This window comes from Rhinopithecus roxellana, chromosome 6, assembly GCF_007565055.1.
Source record: "Rhinopithecus roxellana isolate Shanxi Qingling chromosome 6, ASM756505v1, whole genome shotgun sequence".
NCBI lineage: Eukaryota > Metazoa > Chordata > Mammalia > Primates > Cercopithecidae > Rhinopithecus > Rhinopithecus roxellana.
In genome coordinates, this window is record NC_044554.1 from 29,878,768 (window position 1) to 29,897,306 (window position 18,539).

An 18,539-nucleotide genomic window follows, 5' to 3' on the forward strand; every position below is an offset into this window, starting at 1 on the left:
GAGCAACGCATCTACAAGCCAAGGAGCGCCAGAGGTTGCCAGCACCCACCAGAAGCTGGGAGAGGCGAGGGAGGAATTCCCTACAGACTTCAGAGGGAGCAAGGCCCAGCCCACCCCTTGATGTTGGACTTTCAACCTGTGGAACTGTGAGAGAATAAATTTCTATTGTTTAAGCTGCCCAGCCTGTGGTACCCTGTTATGACAGCCCCAGGGAACCAATACAATATCACACTCCAAAAAGAATGGGGGCGCTTTGGTGCAGAACTTTGAAAGGCTGCCATCGACAGAACATCGCCCTAAGAGGGGTGAGCTGAGAAGAGCAGCAGCCTTCCTCCAGGCCTCAGCTGTACAGCTCCAGAGGAGAAACCCCGGGGCCCAGGTAGGCACTACTCACTAGGGCCAGTGTCTAATCCAAGCTCTCCATCCATTGAGTCACGTGGTCCCCATGGGTATGGCTGCTCCTCCTGCTTGATCCATGACAAAATGTCATGCGCTGAGATGAGAGACTCTGTTGTCATGGAAAGAAGGCAGTCTTAGATTTTGTTCATTTCCACTCGGCCTCCCATCAAAGGTCTCAAAACCATCCCACGCGGCGGCTGCAGCCTGCAGGGCATGTTTTGGTATCGGTGTTGCATTTCCAGGCCATCCTCCTTACCCTCGTAAGCCCCTTCCTAAAGGGACTCTCTCTGCTCACTGCATTTCAAGTTGGCCAGAAAGAGGCTTAGCCCAAGGTCTGTGCAGTGGAGGCCAAGGATTAAAACCCAGACCTCCCAGCTCTACTGCTTAGCCCCAGAGGAACTCATGGGGCCAGGACAGGCCAGAAAAAGCCCCAGATAATGGCCCACAGGGCCATAGCTAACGGGTATGACTTAGAAATCAGCGATGGCAGAGGCTGCAACCAGAGGTCACTGATAAGAACCACAGTGAAGCAGGAAGGCCCTGTTTTCCCTCTGCCCTGGGTCCCCTCAATTTCTGTTGTGAAGGTGACAAAGCACAAGGAATCCTGGATTCAACTTCTCATCTTCTCTCCCTGGGACGGTGGGTAGGATGAGACTTGTGTCCTAACTACCAGGCGATGACACTGGACTTAGCTCTGCAAACACACGGACACACACACAGGTCGTGGGCAGGTGGGGCTTCTATTGTTCTTTTATGCCTCCCTGAATGCCTAGACCCTCCCTACAAGTTTCTTGGGAAACTTCTAACTAGTATTCACTCAAGAGAAATTCCAGAAAATGTAAACGATTTTCTGACACAGAACTATACGCAGCTTTCAGATGCTTTTTGGTAGTTTTTATTGTTCAAAAATCAGTGCTGAATAGCTGGACGCGGTGGCTCATGCCCGTAATCCCAGCGCTTTGGGAGGCTGAGGCGGGCAGATCATTTGAGGCCAGGAGTTCAAGACCAGCCTGACCAACATGGTGGAGCCCCATCTCTACTAAAAATACAAAAAATGAGCCGGGTGTAGTGGCACATGCCTGTAATCTCAGCTACTCAGGAGGCTGAGGCAGGAGAATTGCTTAAACCCGGGAAACAGAGGTTGCGGTGAGCTGAGATCACACCACTGCACTCCAGCCTGAACAACAGAGCAAGACTCCACCTCAAAAAACAAAAAATCAGTGCTGAAGTAATTTTAGTATCAGTTGCATAGACACAATAAATTATTAATTTAATAATTCCTTTGGAAAAGCGCTGGTTGCCCTCAATATTCATTCTGGCCTTGTTCTCACCTGAATTGGGATCCGTGGGAATATCTCTGTCTGCCAAATCCTGCTGATCCCACACGCACTGATGCTCCTCCTGTTTAATCCGGGACAAGAGGTCCTGGGCAGAAATTGGGGAGTCTACTCTCGGGAACAAGAGTGGCAAAGGTGTTAGAAGATGAGAAATTGACTGCAAGTTTGTGTTTTGAGTAAATCTCTGATTTCATGCAATTATCTCTTTCCCCTAAACATCAGGTACAATTACATAAGTCTCATTAACTAAAGGTTGAAGTCCACTTGGCCCCAATTAACGGAGCTTTTGCTGCAAATAAGAGGATGCTGTAGGGGAGTGACATTACGGTCTCTAAGAAAGAGTCTTTCTGTGCTGCAGGAACTTAAATCTCCTTAGAATAAGGTTCCTATTGCTGGGCGTGGTGGCTGACGCCTATAGTCCCAGCACTTTGGGAGGCCGAGGCAGGTGGATCACGGGGTCAGGCGATCGAGACCATCCTGGCTAACACAGTGAAACCCCGTCTCTACTAAAAATACAAAAAATTAGCCGGGCATGGTGGCGGGGACCTGTAGTCCCAGCTACTCAGGAGGCTGAGGCAGGAGAATGGCGTGAACCCAGGAGGCGGAGCTTGCAGTGAGCCGAGATCGCACCACTGCACTCCAGCCTGGGCGACAGAGCGAGACTCTGTCTCTACAACAACAACAAAAAATTAAAAAATTTTTAAAAAAAGATTACGGTTCCTATTCTGGTGCTGAGACCACCATGGAAAGCGGTATTTCCTCTGGAAAGATGACAACTTCCAGAAAGCCTTTTCTTTAAATTATATATTGACAGATTATAGTGGTATATATTTATAGGGTATAAAGTAATGTTACGAGAAGCCTTTAAAGCTGTTGAATGGGATTTTTCTAAGATGTAAGAAAAAGACCCTATATTTTCTTTCTTCTACAGAGTCTCAAACCTAATTTAGCCTTATTGCCTTCTTATCTCTTAAAGATCTCCTTAAAGATCCTAATACTGTGATGCTTTCAAGGGTCATGCCTGATGACAAGTGAACAGGCTTTCCTCTACCCAGATACTGTGAGCACTTACCTATGGGTGTGAGGCTCTGACTAAGGGGGGATGAGGTTTGTGGAGCTCTAACCTGTGAATAAGTAAAGGGCTACAGTATGTTAATATGTCTCATGATTGTTGATTTTATGTGTCAACTTGGCTTGGTCATGGTACCCAGATATTTGGTCAAACATTATTTAGCTGTTTCTATGAAGGTATTTTTTAGATGAGATTTGAACATGTAAGTCAGCAGACTGGAGTCAAGCAGTCTGCCCTCTATGATGTGGGCGGGCCTCATCAACCAGCTGAAGGCCTAAGGAAAAACACAGACCTCCCTCAAGGAAGAGGCAATTCTGCCCGCAGGCTGGAGCAGCCGCATCAGCGTTTCCTCGGGTCTGTAACCTGCTGGCCTGCCCTGTACATTTTGGACTTGCCAGCCTCCACAATCACAAGCCAATTCCTTAAAATAAAATCAATCTCTCTTTTACACACACACCCTTACGGGTCCTGCTTCTCTGGAGAACTCTGATTGATACATACATCTGCTCTAACAGAGTTCTCACCTACGACAGAGTCCAGCTGCAATGCCAGCTAAGAGGAGGTCCCTCACAGGACTGCAGGTATGTGGGTGCCTGGCACAGAGGCAGCAGCCCATAAACACTTGTCTAAAACAATGAAAGGCCTTCCTGGTCAGGGAACAACAGGTCTTCCTGACCTGCCTGCTTCCCACCCATGACGCCTTACACTTAGTACTTCTGCCAGGATATTGTTTCTCAAGGGGAAGATGGAATAGTTAAAAACAGATAATATGAGGAAGAGAGGAAACAGAACACGCTGAGCCCAGGTGTGCCAGCAAATTGTCAATGCTGTTTGCCACGTCTGTGTCCCCTGGAGGAATCCTGGCTCAGCCCAGACCTGGATGCACAGCCCTTCCATTTCGAGCTCAGCCCTCTGGCCTGGCACATGCGACAGCTAACTCTGGGGTCTGGCAGACCATGCTAACCCTCTCCCCTCCCCTCTCTGGTGTGGACGGCTGCTTGGCTCACTCACCGGTAATGGATTCCGTGGGGATGGCTCTTTCCTCCAGGCCCCGCTGGCCCCGGACACACAGGGCGTCCTCACGCTTCACCTGGGAAGACGCATCCTGCGCAGGCACCAGGGGCTCTGCTCCTGGGGACAGAGAATCACATTGCTTTGTGTCTTTTTTTCCACAGGCACCATGAGCTCTGCTCCTGGGAACAGAGAATGACATTGCTTTGTGTCTTTTTTTCTACGTGCTGGTCACCGGGACATTCTGGGCTCAGAAGCATGGCTGACAGCACTTGCCAGGGGAGAAGACAGGGGTCTTGGGTTCCTGTCGGAGCCATGGGGGACCCTGAGGAGCAGAAGGTCTCAGGAGCAGAGAGGGAGTCAACATTCAAGAAAAAGGGCTAGGCAAGCAGCAAAATGAGGGGTGATGAGGCTGAAGAGAGAATTCAGAAATACCCTAGAGCTACATAACTGGCTGGGTCCTAATCAGGACTGGGCCACAAGTTGGACCTCTCTGTGGGAGTCACTAGTCCTTGTTTGTCACCTCAATCAGAAAGAGCTGGCCAGGCTGAGGCCAGATGCACACACACGTGTATATATATGATTTGTAAGAAACCAGGCTGGGCAAAAAGGCACAACTAAGCTCTATTGTTGGACAGATAGTGCACAACCTCCTTATACAGTCAGTCTCACTGTCATCAACAGGTTCTTGGAAACAGTGAGTTCAAGTGAAATGACACATAGTAGATCCTTGAATAACGTCACTTCCTCCCATGGTGTTTAGTTACAACATTGATGAGAAAGAAAAATTGGTTGTGTTATATGTCATTTTAAAGCCACAGTTTCTGAGACCCTATCAGTGACATTAAGTGAGGACTCGCTGTGCATAAAAGACAATGACATAGCCTCTACATAGAAGCCCAGCATGAAACAAACAGGGCCTTTTCTTCTGATGGCGCCCCCTGTGCAAGAGGAGGCTCAGGCACCAGGAAAGAGAGAAGACGAAGAACCTGAAGACTGGGATCCTGGCTTCAACTCTGCACCAACTCAGCGGATGAGTCATTTAGCCTCTCTGGGTTCCAGTCTACCCTTTTCATCTACAAAAGGGACACCGTGATCCCTGTTCTACCTCAAGCTCAGTGGTGGTTTGATAACCACCTGAAACTGTTGAGATTACAGTGCTTCAAATGTAAAAAGCTACCTCATAAGACTAGGTGCTGTTACTACCACTGCTGACCTCAAACTTCTGCAGTGCTTGATGAAGACAGGGAAGGAGTCATTTAGAGGAAATGTCCAGGACAGGCAAATCCATAGACACAGACAGTCGATTAGTGGTTCCCAGGGGCTGGGGGTAAAAGGGAGCAGGGAGGGACTGCTTGTGTGTGTGAGGTTCCAGTGATTCTCTTGCCTCAGCCTCCCGAGTAGCTGGAATTACAGGTGCACGCCACTGCACTCGGCTAATTTTTTGTATTTTTAAGTAGGGACGGGGTTTCTCTTTGTTGGCCAGGATGGTCTTGAACTCCTGACCTCAGCTAATCCGCCCGCCTTGGCCTCCCAAAGTGCTAGGATTACAGGCGTGAGCCACTGTGCCCTGCCAGGTGCAGGGTTTCTTCTGGAATTCAATAATGATTTTGGTTGCATGACTTTGTGAGCCACCGAATTGCAGTCTTTAAAACAGTAAATTTTATGGTCTATAAATCACATCTCAATAAAAAGGAAAGATTGGGAATGGGAGGAGGGGAGAGAGTGGCCTTGCGAGCTGCCTTCTAAGGTGAGTTTCAGGAAAACGTTCTCCACTTAAAAACAAGGGAGGACATGGCCGGGCATGGTGGCTCACGCCTGTAATCCTAGCATTTTGGGAGGCTGAGGTGAGTGGATCACTTGAGGTCAGGAGTTCAAGACCAGCCTGGCCAACATGGCGAAACCCCATCTCTACTAAAAATACAAAAATTAGCTGGGCATGGTGGCGTATGCCTGTAGTCCCAGCTACTCAGCAGGCTGAGGTTGCAGTGAGCTGAGATTGCACCATTGCATTCTAGCCTGACCCACAGAGTGAGACTCCGTCTCAAAGAAACAAAAAACAAAAAAACAAGAGAGGACAGAGGGCCCAGACCGGCAAAAGTTCCTCCAATGAAGTAGAGAACACAGTTTGAGCACCAGATTTCACCTAGTCCAACAATGCTCAGGAAAGCTGGCCCTGAGGAAGGCTTTCCAAGGCAGAGGTAGGCCTAGAACCCTGGGCCTTCCACCCCAGCAACAGCTCATCAAGTGTGATGTGTTCAACAGGCCCGATTTCCTCGGGCTTAAGATTCCTTCTTGAGTGAGTCAAGTGCCTTGCAAGGCAAGCCTGCAGGTAAGCCGCATGTGTTGGCCGAAGAATGAGGTGATGACGCTGCACATTAGGCTGAGCAATAAGCGACGGGCCGGGCCGGGGCGAAACCCCGCACGTGCCGCAGACTCCTTTTTCCCTCCTCCGTCAGCCTCTCTGAGCCCGGGCCTGGGGCCTCTCTCTGTAGTTCCACGTCAGGCCCGGGCGGTAGCATAAGCCTAAGCCCTTCCTCGTCTCTCCACCCAGCTTACCTGTGAGTCCAGAGCTATGCGGCTTTAACAAACCAAACGACAAATATCCAGGGTGCTATTCTGAGTCCTGAGATCTCTTCCTGCAAGTGACCACCAAATTTCAACTGTGGCCGAACTGGCCCCTGGCAGCCACCCAAGAGCCTCGCCCCATGGTGCATACACAGTGGTGCGGGCCGCCGGCTGTCCTCTCTTGCCCTTCCCTGGACCCTGCACTCTTCTGCTGCCATCACCTGCATCAGGATCCATTGAGATTTCTCTCTCTTCGGGGTGGCGCTGCTCCCACACACAAGGCTCTTCCCTGGGCTCAGGGTGGGCCGGAGCATCTGGCTTGGGGACTGGGCCCTCGGCGTCTGGAAGTGAGGAGGAGGGAGGGAAAGATTGAGTGAAGTTGACCAACACATCCAGCAAGGGGACAGGAGAACTCTCCGCTACCCATCTCGCCCTCTCCACCTGGATGTCCCTCTTTGGCAGCAGTTATGCAAGTTAGGCAGGTAATCTCTTATGAAGAACCTTGAAAACAAGTCGATAGATTCTCAAATTTCTACTGTAGGAAGAGCTGGCCTCTGAAAGCCAACATGAGACCAGCTATGGCTCACCCTGGACTGCTGGGATGTGGGGCGTGGTGAAGTGCAAATGGTGCTGTTTTACTGTAATCCAACGTGGTAGTGTTGTAACGTTGAGTTCTATGGTAATGGGCCCTGTTATTGGGTTTTAAATTTTTATCCTATTGTAAACTGTTCTATTTTACTAGCATTATAAGCAAATGGTTTTCTGAGTTTCCATTACATAAAAACATGAAACAACCTGCCTAGGCAGTGCTAACGTGGACGAATAAGCATGTCACAACCCTCTGCAGAGATGGCTCACCAAAGAGGAGAGAAGGCGTCCTTACCCAGGGACATGAGGGTTTTGTAGTTTTCCTTCACAAGGTTGTTATAAAGCTCCTTCTGCCATTCGTCCAAGTTCTTCCACTCGTCCTCGGAGAAGTACACAGCAATGTCGACAAAAGTCACCGGAACCTGAGCCAACAAGCAGTTAATCTAGCGCCTCCTGCCTGCTCCTCCCTACCACCTCCCCTTCTCCTGCAGGCCACAGGACCCACTCCCCACCAAAGACCGGCCTTTGCTCTCCGTGGTTCCCCAGTCCCCAACGTCCATCTCAGTGGAGTCAGTTCTCTCTGTCCCAGACCTTCTCATGCTTTCAATAACACAGATGGTCAACCCTGCCTTTTTAGAAATAGCATTTAGCCACATCCATTGTTATTTCACTTTTAGGTCAACTGGATACCTGAGGGTAAAGAGCAGTCAATATGCTTATTTTGGTATTCAGGGTGACAGAGGGGTGGCAGGTTCTCAGAGTGGGTATCCGTGAGCCAAGTAGAGTAAAACCTGGTTACCAAACCTGTATTTCAGGTCAGGTCACCTCTGTGTACACAGTTACCTCTTTGTCAGCAGAGCATGTAAAATCTGAGGCCTGTGCTAAGGTTCAGAACCTTGGTCCACTTCATTCACTGCTCTATCTGGATCATTCAAGGAGCGTACAGTAGGGAATCAATAAATACTTGAGTGTGCTGCACAGTGGGTGCCAATACCAGGAAGCTCCACTGCAGCCCAAGTCATCACGTGGTGTCAGTCACTTGTCAGACTGATGACGAGTGTGTTCGGATCTGTTACAGAAAGCTGATTTCAGTTTGCAATCACTCACTTCGGCCACTCATCAGCATGACCTCAACTTGGACCGAATTGTCCAAAATCGTTTCACTTCCATGACTTTGATAACTGAACTTCCTTCTCTGGACACACAGCCTTCCCTCTTACCACTTTCACATTCCGACTGAACCAGCCTTTCAGTCTGAAATCTAACCCCTCAATCCTCCCCTATCCCATGATTACAGTCCATTCATCTATGTATTTCATTTACAGGGTAAAACTGGCCTGTATGGCACCTTGGGGTGAGTTAGAAAAAGACACCAGGACAGGCGCGGTGGCTCAAGCCTGTAATCCCAGCACTTTGGGAGGCCGAGATGGGTGGATCACGAGGTCAGGAGATCAAGACCATCCTGGCTAACACGGTGAAACCCCGTCTCTACTAAAAAAATACAAAAAACTAGCCAGGCGAGGTGGCGGGCGCCTGTAGTCCCAGCTACTCGGGAGGCTGAGGCAGGAGAATAGCGTGAACCCGGGAAGCGGAGCTTGCAGTGAGCTGAGATCCGGCCACTGCACTCCAGCCTGGGCGACAGAGCGACGCTCTGTCTCAAAAAAAAAAAGACACCAAAGTCAAGAGCACAGCTACCGCTACTCAGCATGGTGAGTGGGCAGCACCTTTATGTAAGTTAGAAATGTCAGCCCTTTTACCAGGTGCTTGTAACTCTGAGAATGCCACGTGTAGGTGTGATGTCTATACCTCAGTGCCATGCTCCATCCCTACGGACTGACAACTCACTGTCCATCTTTACAATCAGAACTAGAACCTTTAATTCCTGGACCTTCCACCAGATGCAGGAAAAGCCCCAACCTGGGAAAATTAATACAGATCCCTTTCTTCATTTTATATGTATTTATTTATTGAGAAAGAGTCTTACTGTCGCCCAGACTGGAGTGCAATGACATGATACCAGCTCACTGCAACCTCTGCTTCCCGAGCTCAAGTGATTCTCCTGTCTCAGCCTCCCGAGTAGCTGGGATTATAGGCGCTTGCCACCACGCCCGGCTAATTTTTGTGTTTTTAGTAGAGACGGGGTTTCACCATATTGGCCAGGCTGGTCTCGAACTCCTGAGCTTGTGATCTGCCTGTCTCAGCCTTTCAAAATGCTGGGATTACAAGCGTGAGCCACTGCACCCGGCTTCTTCGTTTTATTTTTTTATTTCTACTTATTTATTTATTTATTTATTTTTTGAGACGGAGTCTTGCTCCGTCTCCAGGCTGGAGTGCAGTGGCACGATCTCAGCTCACTGTAAACTCCACCTCCCAGTTTCAAGCGATTCCCCTGCCTCAGCCTCCCCAGTAGCTGAGACTACAGGCATGCACCACCACACCGGGCTAATTTTTTTTTTTTTTTTTTTGTATTTTAGTAGAGACGGGGTTTCACCATGTTAACCAGGATGGTCTCGATCTCCTGACCTCATCATCTGCCTGCCTTGGCCTCCGGAAGTGTTGGGATTACAGGTGCGAGCGTCCCCTTTCTTCATTTTAATTCTCTGTTACTAGGACTCCACAGAAGACATCCACCACCAATTCATACTGCTGTCTCATGGCAGCTTCAGAAGCTTGTTTGTCTCTTGCTGACACCTTGCTATGTTCCCCGGGAGGCTTGTTTCAAACATTTCATTCTCCCAGACCTTTAAGTGACCTCCCACACCTGTCTGTCTTTGATCTCAGGTAGGCGCCGGCAGGCTCCTTCCTTGCTCCTCTCCTTGCCAATCCAAGGCCACCAGCATGTGCCCTTCACCTCTGCCTCCACCTCCTGCCTGTGGAGCTTAATCCAAATATCCTTCTCATCGACATCATCAGTTTCTCCCTCTCCACTGGCTCCGTCCCTTCAGGGTCATTCCAACCTCAGAAAAACCTTCCCGCAAAATGCTGCTTGCTCAGGTCACTCTGCCCTCTCCATTCACTGGGAACTTCCCAAGAGACACATTCTGTTTTTTCCTCTTCACCATCTACGCATTCTTCACCCCCTTAGACTCCGTCTGCCTCTGTACCCTCCCTTCTCTTTTTTTTTTTTTTTTTTTTTGAGACGGAGTCTTGCTCTGTCACCCAGGCTGGAGTGCAGTGGCCGGATCTCAGCTCACTGCAAGCTCCGCCTCCCGGGTTCACGCCATTCTCCTGTCTCAGCCTCCTGAGTAGCTGGGACTACAGGCGCCCGCCACCACGCCTGGCTAGTTTTTTTTTTTGTATTTTTTAGTAGAGACGGGGTTTCACCGTGTTAGCCAGGATGGTCTCAATCTCCTGATCTCATGATCCGCCCGTCTCGGCCTCCCAAAGTGCTGGGATTACAGGCTTAAGCCACCGCACCTGGCCGTACCCTCCCTTCTCTGAAACCACACTCTGGAAGATCATCAGCGACCTTCTATTGAAATTCTCAACATTTTTGACCTCTTTGAAAGGTCAGATGGTCTTTCTAGAATTTTATCCTGCTTGGTTCCTGTAACTATGTTGCCTTTCGTCCATCTGGCACATGTCTTCTTTACTTTTTCCTTCCTCCCCCAAGACCATGTGCCTCCCCCAGAACAGCTGAGTGAGTGAGCCACGCTGGAATCAGGCCCTTCAGCCCCAGTCAAACCTTCGGATAACTGCTACCCCATTCAACAGCTTGACCGTAACCTCATGGGACTCTGAGCCAGAACCACTCACCTACGCTGCTCCCCAATTCCTGACCCACAGAAATGGTGAGATGATAAATAATTATTTTTTTAGGCTGGGCTGCTATGTTTCGGGGTAATCTGTTATACAGCAACACGTAACTAACACAACAATCTACATAGTGTCGTCCCACAAATAAAGTTAATTAATCCTCACAACTCCATGAAGTAAGCATATTATAATCTTCATTTTATTGACAATAACCCTGAAACTCAGAGACACCAGCTGGGAATTTACTGAATTATTTATATTTCACTTCCTTCAAAAGAGGAATTGAGGAGGCTCAGAAACAACAAAAAACACTTTTGACCAATGATAGGAAAATCAGTACAAGCAGGCCTCATGCAGTGGCTCAAGCCTATAATCCCAACATTTTGGGAAGCCGAGGCAGGAAGACAGCTTGAGCCCAGAAGTTCAAGACCAGCCTCAGCAACATAGCAAGACCCTGTCACTACAAAGAATAAAAATAAATAAAAAACTTAACTGGGTGTGGTGGCATGTGCCTGTAGTCCTAATTAATTAAGACACTGAGGTGGAAGGATTGCTTGAGCCCAGGAGTTCAAAGTTACATGAACTATGATTGTATAACTGTGCTCCAGCCTGGATGACAATGTGAGACCATACCAGAAAAACAAAAAGCAAAACCAGTATATGGCGAAGTCAGGATTTAAACGCAAGTCCTTTGATTCCAGACCCCAAAACCATTTCATTATTCTGTAAGAGCCCTTGTCAAGTCAAGTCTACTCTAATGCCTAATCCAACGCACAGAACACATCACAGTGCCACACAAGGATATGCGCTGAGACACACAGTGCAGACAAAAGAAAAGGGTAGTGTGTACGTAGATGCTGACTGTGCTAGACAAGCGACGTATGCAAAACCATACTAAAAACCAGCCTCTGTGGCTGCAGTGCCAGGAAAGGTTTTGCAGAGGAACCAGAGCCACTATTACAACTCAGTTCTGTGAAGCCTCAATGAGTAACGTCAAACAACTCCTCTGGCAAAGTCACCGGGTTGGTTGCCTCAGCAGACATGGAGACATACAAGACCCGGTCCCTGCCAGGAAGCTGTTAGCTCTCCAGCTGGAGAGAGGCACTCCACAAACATTTTTGCATACCAGCCTAAGCCAGGTACCATTCCAGGCACAGGGATACAGCAGGCAACCGAGCAGAATTTACACTCTGGTTAGGGAAAACCAACCAAGAAGACAAAAAGAGGATTATACTTAAGAATAATATCTTAAGGCCAGGTGTAGTGGTTCACGCCTGTAATCCCAGCACTTTGGGAGGCTGAGGAGGATGGATCACTTGAGGTCAGGGGTTCGAGACCAGCCTGGACAACACGGGGAAACCCTGTCTCTACTAAAAACTACAAAAATTAGCCAGGTCTGGTGGCACGTGCCTGTAATCCCAGCTACTTGGGAGACTGAGGCAGGAGAATCGCTTGAACCCGGGAGGCAGAAGTTGCAGTGAGCCAAGACTGCGCCACTGCACTCTAGCCTGGGTGACAGAGCAAGACTCTGTCTCAAAAAAAAAAAGAAGAAAGAAGAAAGAAGGAGAAGGAGAAGGAGAGGAAGAAGAAGAAGAAGATCTTAAATATTTAAGATGTCAATGGCAAAAGTACTTTGGAGAAAATTCGAGTAAGGGCAGAGAGAAGAGCGTGCTGAGAGGATGTAGTTCTTTTATATAGGATGGTTGTGGAAGGGCCCGCTGATGAAGTGGCACCTGAGCAGACCCTGATGGAAGAGGAGGCGAGGACAGCCATGCAGATATTCAGGGCAGGAGCTTCTCAGCGGAGAGTCCCTGAGCTGGGGCGCGCGTGGTGTGCTGGCAGAACAGCACAGATGGGAGCGGGCAGGAGGGAGTGGATAGAAAGGTCAGAGAGGCAGGGAAAGAGAGCGTGGGCCATAAACAGACATGGGCTTTTATTCTAATCAGATGGGAAGCCATTTGAGAGGTGATTTTTGGTTTTTTTGAGACAGATTCTTACTTTGTCACCCAGGCTGGAGTGCAGTGGTAAGATCTCAGCTCATCGCAGCCTCTGCCTCCCAGGTTCAAGCAATTCTTCTGCCTCAGCCTCCTGAGTAGCTGGAATTAGAGGCACCTGCCACCACGCCCAGCAAATTTTTGTATTTTTTAGTAGAGGTGGGGTTTCATCATGTTGCCTGGGCTGGTCTTGAACTCCTGACCTCACATGAGCCACCTGCCGTGGCCTTCCAAAGTGCTGGGATTACGAGCGTGAGCCAAAACCGTGTCCAGCCATTTGGGAGGTTTAAGCAGAGGTGTGATGTGACTGCTTCACATTTTCAAAGGATCACTCTGGCTGCTGTGTTCAGATAGACTGTATGGGTTGGAGGGACAAGGATGAAGACAATGAGACCCACCAGGAGGCCATGGCAAAAATCAGATGAAAGACCATGGTGCCTGGGACCAGACGATGCAATGGCAATGGAGTGGTGAGGAGTGGCCAGGTTGCAGATATATTCTGAAGAAAATTCAGGGTATTTACTAATAGATTGGAAGCAGGGTGTGAGAAAGAGAGGAGACAAGTATGACTCCAAGTGGCCTGAGCACTTGAAAGGATGGAACCATCTGTCACCAATGGAGATGAGGACAACTGCAGGTAGAACAGGTCCCAGGCAGGTGGCCCGCAGTTCACTTTGGACATGTTAAATCTAAGATTTACTGACATCCAAATGAATTAATAGGTAGGAATGTGAATCTGGCATTCCAGAAAGAAAGCTGGGCAACATATAGAAAGAAAGGGGGCAGGGGAGAGAAAGCATCTGTTTGGGAGGTGACAGCATACAGATTGCTTTTAATCCTGTGAAACTAGCTGGGCGTGGTGGCTCACGCCTGTAATCTCAGCACTTTGGGAGGCCGAGGTGGGTGGATCACCTGAGGTCAGGAGTTCAAGACCTGCCTGGCCAACATGGTGAAACCCCATCTCCACTAAATATACAAAAAATTAGCCCAGCATGGTGGCAGGTGCCTGTAATCCCAGCTACTAAGGAGGCTGAGGCAGGAGAATCACTTGAACCCCGGAGGCAGAGGTTGCGGTGAGCTGAGATCATGCCACTGCACTCCAGTCTGGGTGACAGAGTAGGACTGTGTCTCAAACATAAATAAATAAATAATAAAGACTGTGAGACGGGATGCAGTGATGAGGGAGGAGAGTGAATAAAGAGGAAAAGGCCAAGACAGAGGTCTGGCCCACTCCATGCATTAGAAAGCTGGCCAAAGGAGGCAAAATTGGCAAACAGTGAGACAGAGCAGCTGGTGAGGTAGGAAAAGAATCAACAGAGAGAGGTGTCCCAGAAGCCACAGCAAGGGGTTTCAAGGAGAGACTGGTCACCTACACACAATGCTGCTGACGGGGCAGGGAGGATGAAGACTGAGAAGCGACCACTGGCTGTAATACCATGGACATCATTAGTGTGCAAAAGCCTGATCAGAGTGCGTTCCAGAAAGATCCAGTTACCAATCAACTGGAATACTGAGAATAGAGGAACATGTGAAATGAGACCACGGGGGAAGCAATCAGTGGAATCCAGACAATGAGATGCAAAACAGGACAGATGGTCCAATTCCTTCCAGATAAACTGAAAGGAAAAATAATAGATGGAAGAGATGCCTGCAGATTAAAAAAGACTTAAGAGACATCTCAAACATAATGTGTGGACATTACTTGAATCCTAATTCAAACTAAAAAAAAATTTTTTTAATTGAAACAACTGAAAATCTAATCACTGACTAGATAGTGATCTAGGCTGAAGCTTTTACTATGGTGGTGGTGGTAATAACATTGAGGTTATCACTTAAAATAAAAAGAGTCCTTACTTTTTGAGCTAATACTGACATATTTGAAAAGGAAATGATTGACGTGTGGGGTTTGCTTCAAAATAAAATGCGAGTGGGGAAGTGGGCAGGGATTTAGGGGAAACAAGACTGGCCAAGAGTTGGCAGCTAATGAAGCTGGAAGTTGGGTACATGGGGACCCATTATAGTATTCTATCTACTTTTATTTGAATATTCTATAATAAAGAGAAGTGGAAAAGAGAGGGAAGGAGAGAAAATGGGGAAGAAAGAATTGGAGATAACAAGTATAGACAACTCTTTCAAGGGATTCTGCTCTAAAGAGGAGTGGAGAAATGAGGCACCAATGCAGGTAGATGCAGGGCCCAGGGAGGTTTTCTGTAAAAGATGGATAGCAGGACAGAACAGTCACATGCTGGTGGGAACAGCCCAGCAGAGAGGGGAGAGCTGATGACTCAGAGGAGAAAGGAGAGAGACGCTGGGGTGACCTCCTGGGTGGGCAGGGGACGTCAAGCCACAGGAACAAGGGAAAGCAGAGGCTGTGGCCACCGAGCAGCAGACGGAAGAACAAGCCGGCTGCATGTGGACGCCTCTTCTGAGTGACTGTTCTCTCAGTGAAAGGAAAAGCAGTGTTGAGGATCCGGGAGGAAAGCAAGAGAGGGAATGGAATAAGAAACAGAGTGTGTGTTCTGAACTTTAAGAAGGGCCCCCTGAGGTCAGTGACCATGACTTGAAAGCAATTGCAGGCAGCCTGGTTTGAGGCGCAATTCCAGCCACATTCCGGTGAGCATATACCAAGGCAGCCAATGACACATAGTCGTTGGTAGGTGTCAAGCGGGAAAACCCAGGAGTGAAGAGCTGCAGGAACTTGCAATCAGACAACTCAGAGGAGTCCAGGAACAGCGAGAGCAAAGACTCCCAGACAGAAATGCAGACTATGGGGAATGAATGGAGTAAACCTTGCTGGGGTAGAACGTTCAAGACCAGGTTGTTTCAGTGGAAACAGGCTTTAAGAACACTGAAATTGGAAAACAGGGAGCCAGAGAAGTTTATGAGAAGGGCTGACAAAATAAAACCAAGGATTTTATTCACCTGTGCTGTTCCTCACCTCCATCCCTGCCCGGGGACCGCCACATACCTTGGGGGCCTCCCCCTTGCTGCCCGGGGGCAGCCGCAGGACCCAGAAGTTCCTGTTGCGCAGCAGGTTCTCCAAGTTCTCCAGCCGCCTCTGCAGCAGCCCGTACTCCTGCAGCAGGGTCCCCAGCACGGCCCACTTGCTCTCCATGTGGTTCCCAAACTCCACGGCCGTCTTTTCGCAGTCGGCCAGCTTCTTCTCGGCTGTCCCCGTGCGCCCCTCCAGGTTCAGCAGCTGGCTGGCCTGGGCATCCACCTTCCTCTCCACAGCCTGAATGGCAGCCACCACCGTCCAGAGTGAGATCTCTGCTGTGGGCAACTGGGGCTCTCGCATCATGCGGTCGGGGAAGACAGGTGCCCTATCTGGAAAGGGTGGGAACTGAAAAGGCATTGGCCGCCGGGCATCCATGTCCCATTCTTGAGCCTGTATGCGGAGGGAGAAAGCGACAACCCAGGATGAGACCTTGTGTGAGCGGGGGAAGTCAGCTGGGAACACGGGTCAACTAATCAAATGCTACATGTTGTCTTTCTTCTGCCAACCCCACGTAATTCAGGATACACTAATGCTCCCAGCAATAGATACCCACCCACCCACCCACCCAACTTACCACTCTCCCATCTCCTGCCTAGGTGAGTCAGGCTGGTCACTAGTTCACCCACATTGACCCTTAGCAAGTTAAGGCTGTGACCCCTGCCTAAAATGTCACAGGCCACTTTCTCTGAATAGACCAACTGATTTCTTCAAGAGCTAGGCTTAATGACAAACTTCGTATTTGCCTAGTGTTTTATGTTTCCAAGAACTTTGATGTAGGTTATCTGATGCTAATCCTCCCAGCAATCTCTCAGCAGGTTAGGGCAAGAATGATGATCTCTGCCTTAAAGATGATGAAACCAAAGCACAAGGAGGCAGCTGGTCACTCCGCAGTGCCTCCCTGCACTGCCAGCTGGGGCAGCTCTAGGTGCTGCAGGTAACAAAAAACACATTCCTGGCCAGGCGTAGTGGCTCACACCTTCCCAGCACTTTGGGAGGCCAAGGCAGGCAGCGCACTTGAGGTCAGGAGTTCAAGACCAGCCTGACCAACACAGCGAAACCCTGTCTCTACTAAAAACACAAAAATTAGCCGGGCGTGGTGGTGGGCTCCTGTAATCCCAGCTACTCGGGAGGCTGAGGCAGGAGAATCGCTTGAACCTGGGAAGCGGAGGTTGCAGTGAGCCGAGATGGTGCCACTGTACTGCAGCCTGGGCGACTGAGCAAGACCCCGTCTCAGAACAAACAAACAACAAAAAAACCCCACCACATTCCTACCAGGGCTGCGGTCAAGGGAAAGACCGGAGAGCCTAAGCTAGGGCAGAAAAGCAGCTTCCCCCCTCCATATACAACTATTGTTTCATAAATATTTTCCAAACTGAAAATGGGTTCACCAAAAAAGGTCACTCATTAAAGGTGAAGAGGGGATGTCCCTCACACCCAAGAGGACCAAAAGAAAAACTCCTCCGGGACCCCTCCTTGCTTCCTGGGGAAGGGGTGCCCCATGGCCTGGGGACTCCCCCTTTTATCTTCCAGCACCGAGCCCTCACCCCAGAAGGGTAGACTAATTGGTAGAGTTGAAAGCTGAGACCTGTGGCTAAGGGGGGCCGGTTGCGGCTGGTGACAGTTCACTGGTCATCTGGGACCTGGTGTCAGACTCTGGGCTCACTGGACCGCATGGGCTGGCAGCCGACTCTCCTTCACACCTGGGACAGGAGGAGGTGTCATTTTCTGTCCTCCTGGTGGCTGCTGAAGGAGGCCCTCAGGCTAGGAAAAGGCGAGGCCTGCTGCTTGGGGTGATCTGGGCAGACCAGCTCCCCTCTCTGACTCAGAGCAGCCCCAGCTTCCTGAGACCTGCTCTGGGACAGGGCAGAGTGGAGAGCAGGGCCCTAGGATTGCCAGGCCCTGCTGAGTAAGAGGTGCTGGTATTTCCATCAAAAGCACCCATTCCTCCATCACGGAGGCTCCACTCCGCCCTAGCCCACAGAAGGGGACAGAGTCCACAGTAGAAGTTAAGAAAGTCCCGGGGCCCAGTTTAGTTTTCTCAGGTTTGAAGCCCTAACTCTGAAAATGATCAAACACAGCACAGCAGCTCCTGGCTCTCTCCTTAGCACCCGGCTCTGCTCACCCGGTGGTGAGCAGAGGCGCCCCTGAGGAGCCCAGCCCCAGGGTCGGCCCAGAGACTCTTCCCTGGGGAAGCTCTCAGGCCTCTCTGAGATCCACCTCGCCTGGTTTTATACCCAATTCTGGAGTACTGGTTCTGCCCACGGAGATCATCGATGAAGCCTGAAGAAATGCCTGGTGCTACTCTCACCCGGCAAAGACCCTGAGCTCTGCGACGAGGCAACGGTTCGGGAGTCTTAAAAGCTGCCCAGGCCATTCCAACATAGGGCCAAGTTTGTCAACCGCAGGAAAGACCCCAAAGTCACCTCTCCATGGCCCCTTCCCTGGATCACAGCTGGTGCAGGGGGAGAGTGAATTACTCATTACACTTGGTGAAAGGTGGTAATCAAACATTTTAAAAATCTCTTCGTCAGATTGGCCACCGTGTAAACACGAACGAGGCATTCACTCCTGCGGCCGGGCGGAAGCACTGCCCTCGAAGCCCTCCGCCGGCCGGGCGCAAAGGGAGCCCCGAGCCGGGGCTCAGCCACGGGGTCAGAGCTCCGCCAGGTCCCGGAAAGGACTGTCCCGGCCCCCGCCCCACGGGGCCTCCTTACTCGGGCCCGGCGATCGCTGCTCCGCGCCGCGCGGGCCAGGCCTGCCGCTCCGGGCCTGCGTCGGGCCCGCTCCGCCCTGCCCGCCGCGCAGCCCGGCCGTGC

The 18,539-nt window shown here is 50.0% G+C and overlaps 1 protein-coding gene across 1 annotated transcript in view; it reads right to left on the bottom strand.

Annotated features, from left to right (window-relative positions):
- The window catches only part of ZNF282 (zinc finger protein 282), a 31,230-nt gene that overhangs the window by 12,239 nt on the left and 452 nt on the right, over window positions 1–18,539 (bottom strand). The window contains exons 2-7 of the mRNA XM_030933082.1: window positions 15,694–16,113; window positions 7,271–7,397; window positions 6,609–6,728; window positions 3,820–3,939; window positions 1,731–1,844; window positions 395–508 (exon numbers count right to left, since the gene is read on the bottom strand). Of these exons, the coding sequence (XP_030788942.1) occupies window positions 395–508; window positions 1,731–1,844; window positions 3,820–3,939; window positions 6,609–6,728; window positions 7,271–7,397; window positions 15,694–16,113 (1,015 nt within the window). The remainder of the gene's footprint in view (window positions 1–394; window positions 509–1,730; window positions 1,845–3,819; window positions 3,940–6,608; window positions 6,729–7,270; window positions 7,398–15,693; window positions 16,114–18,539) is intronic.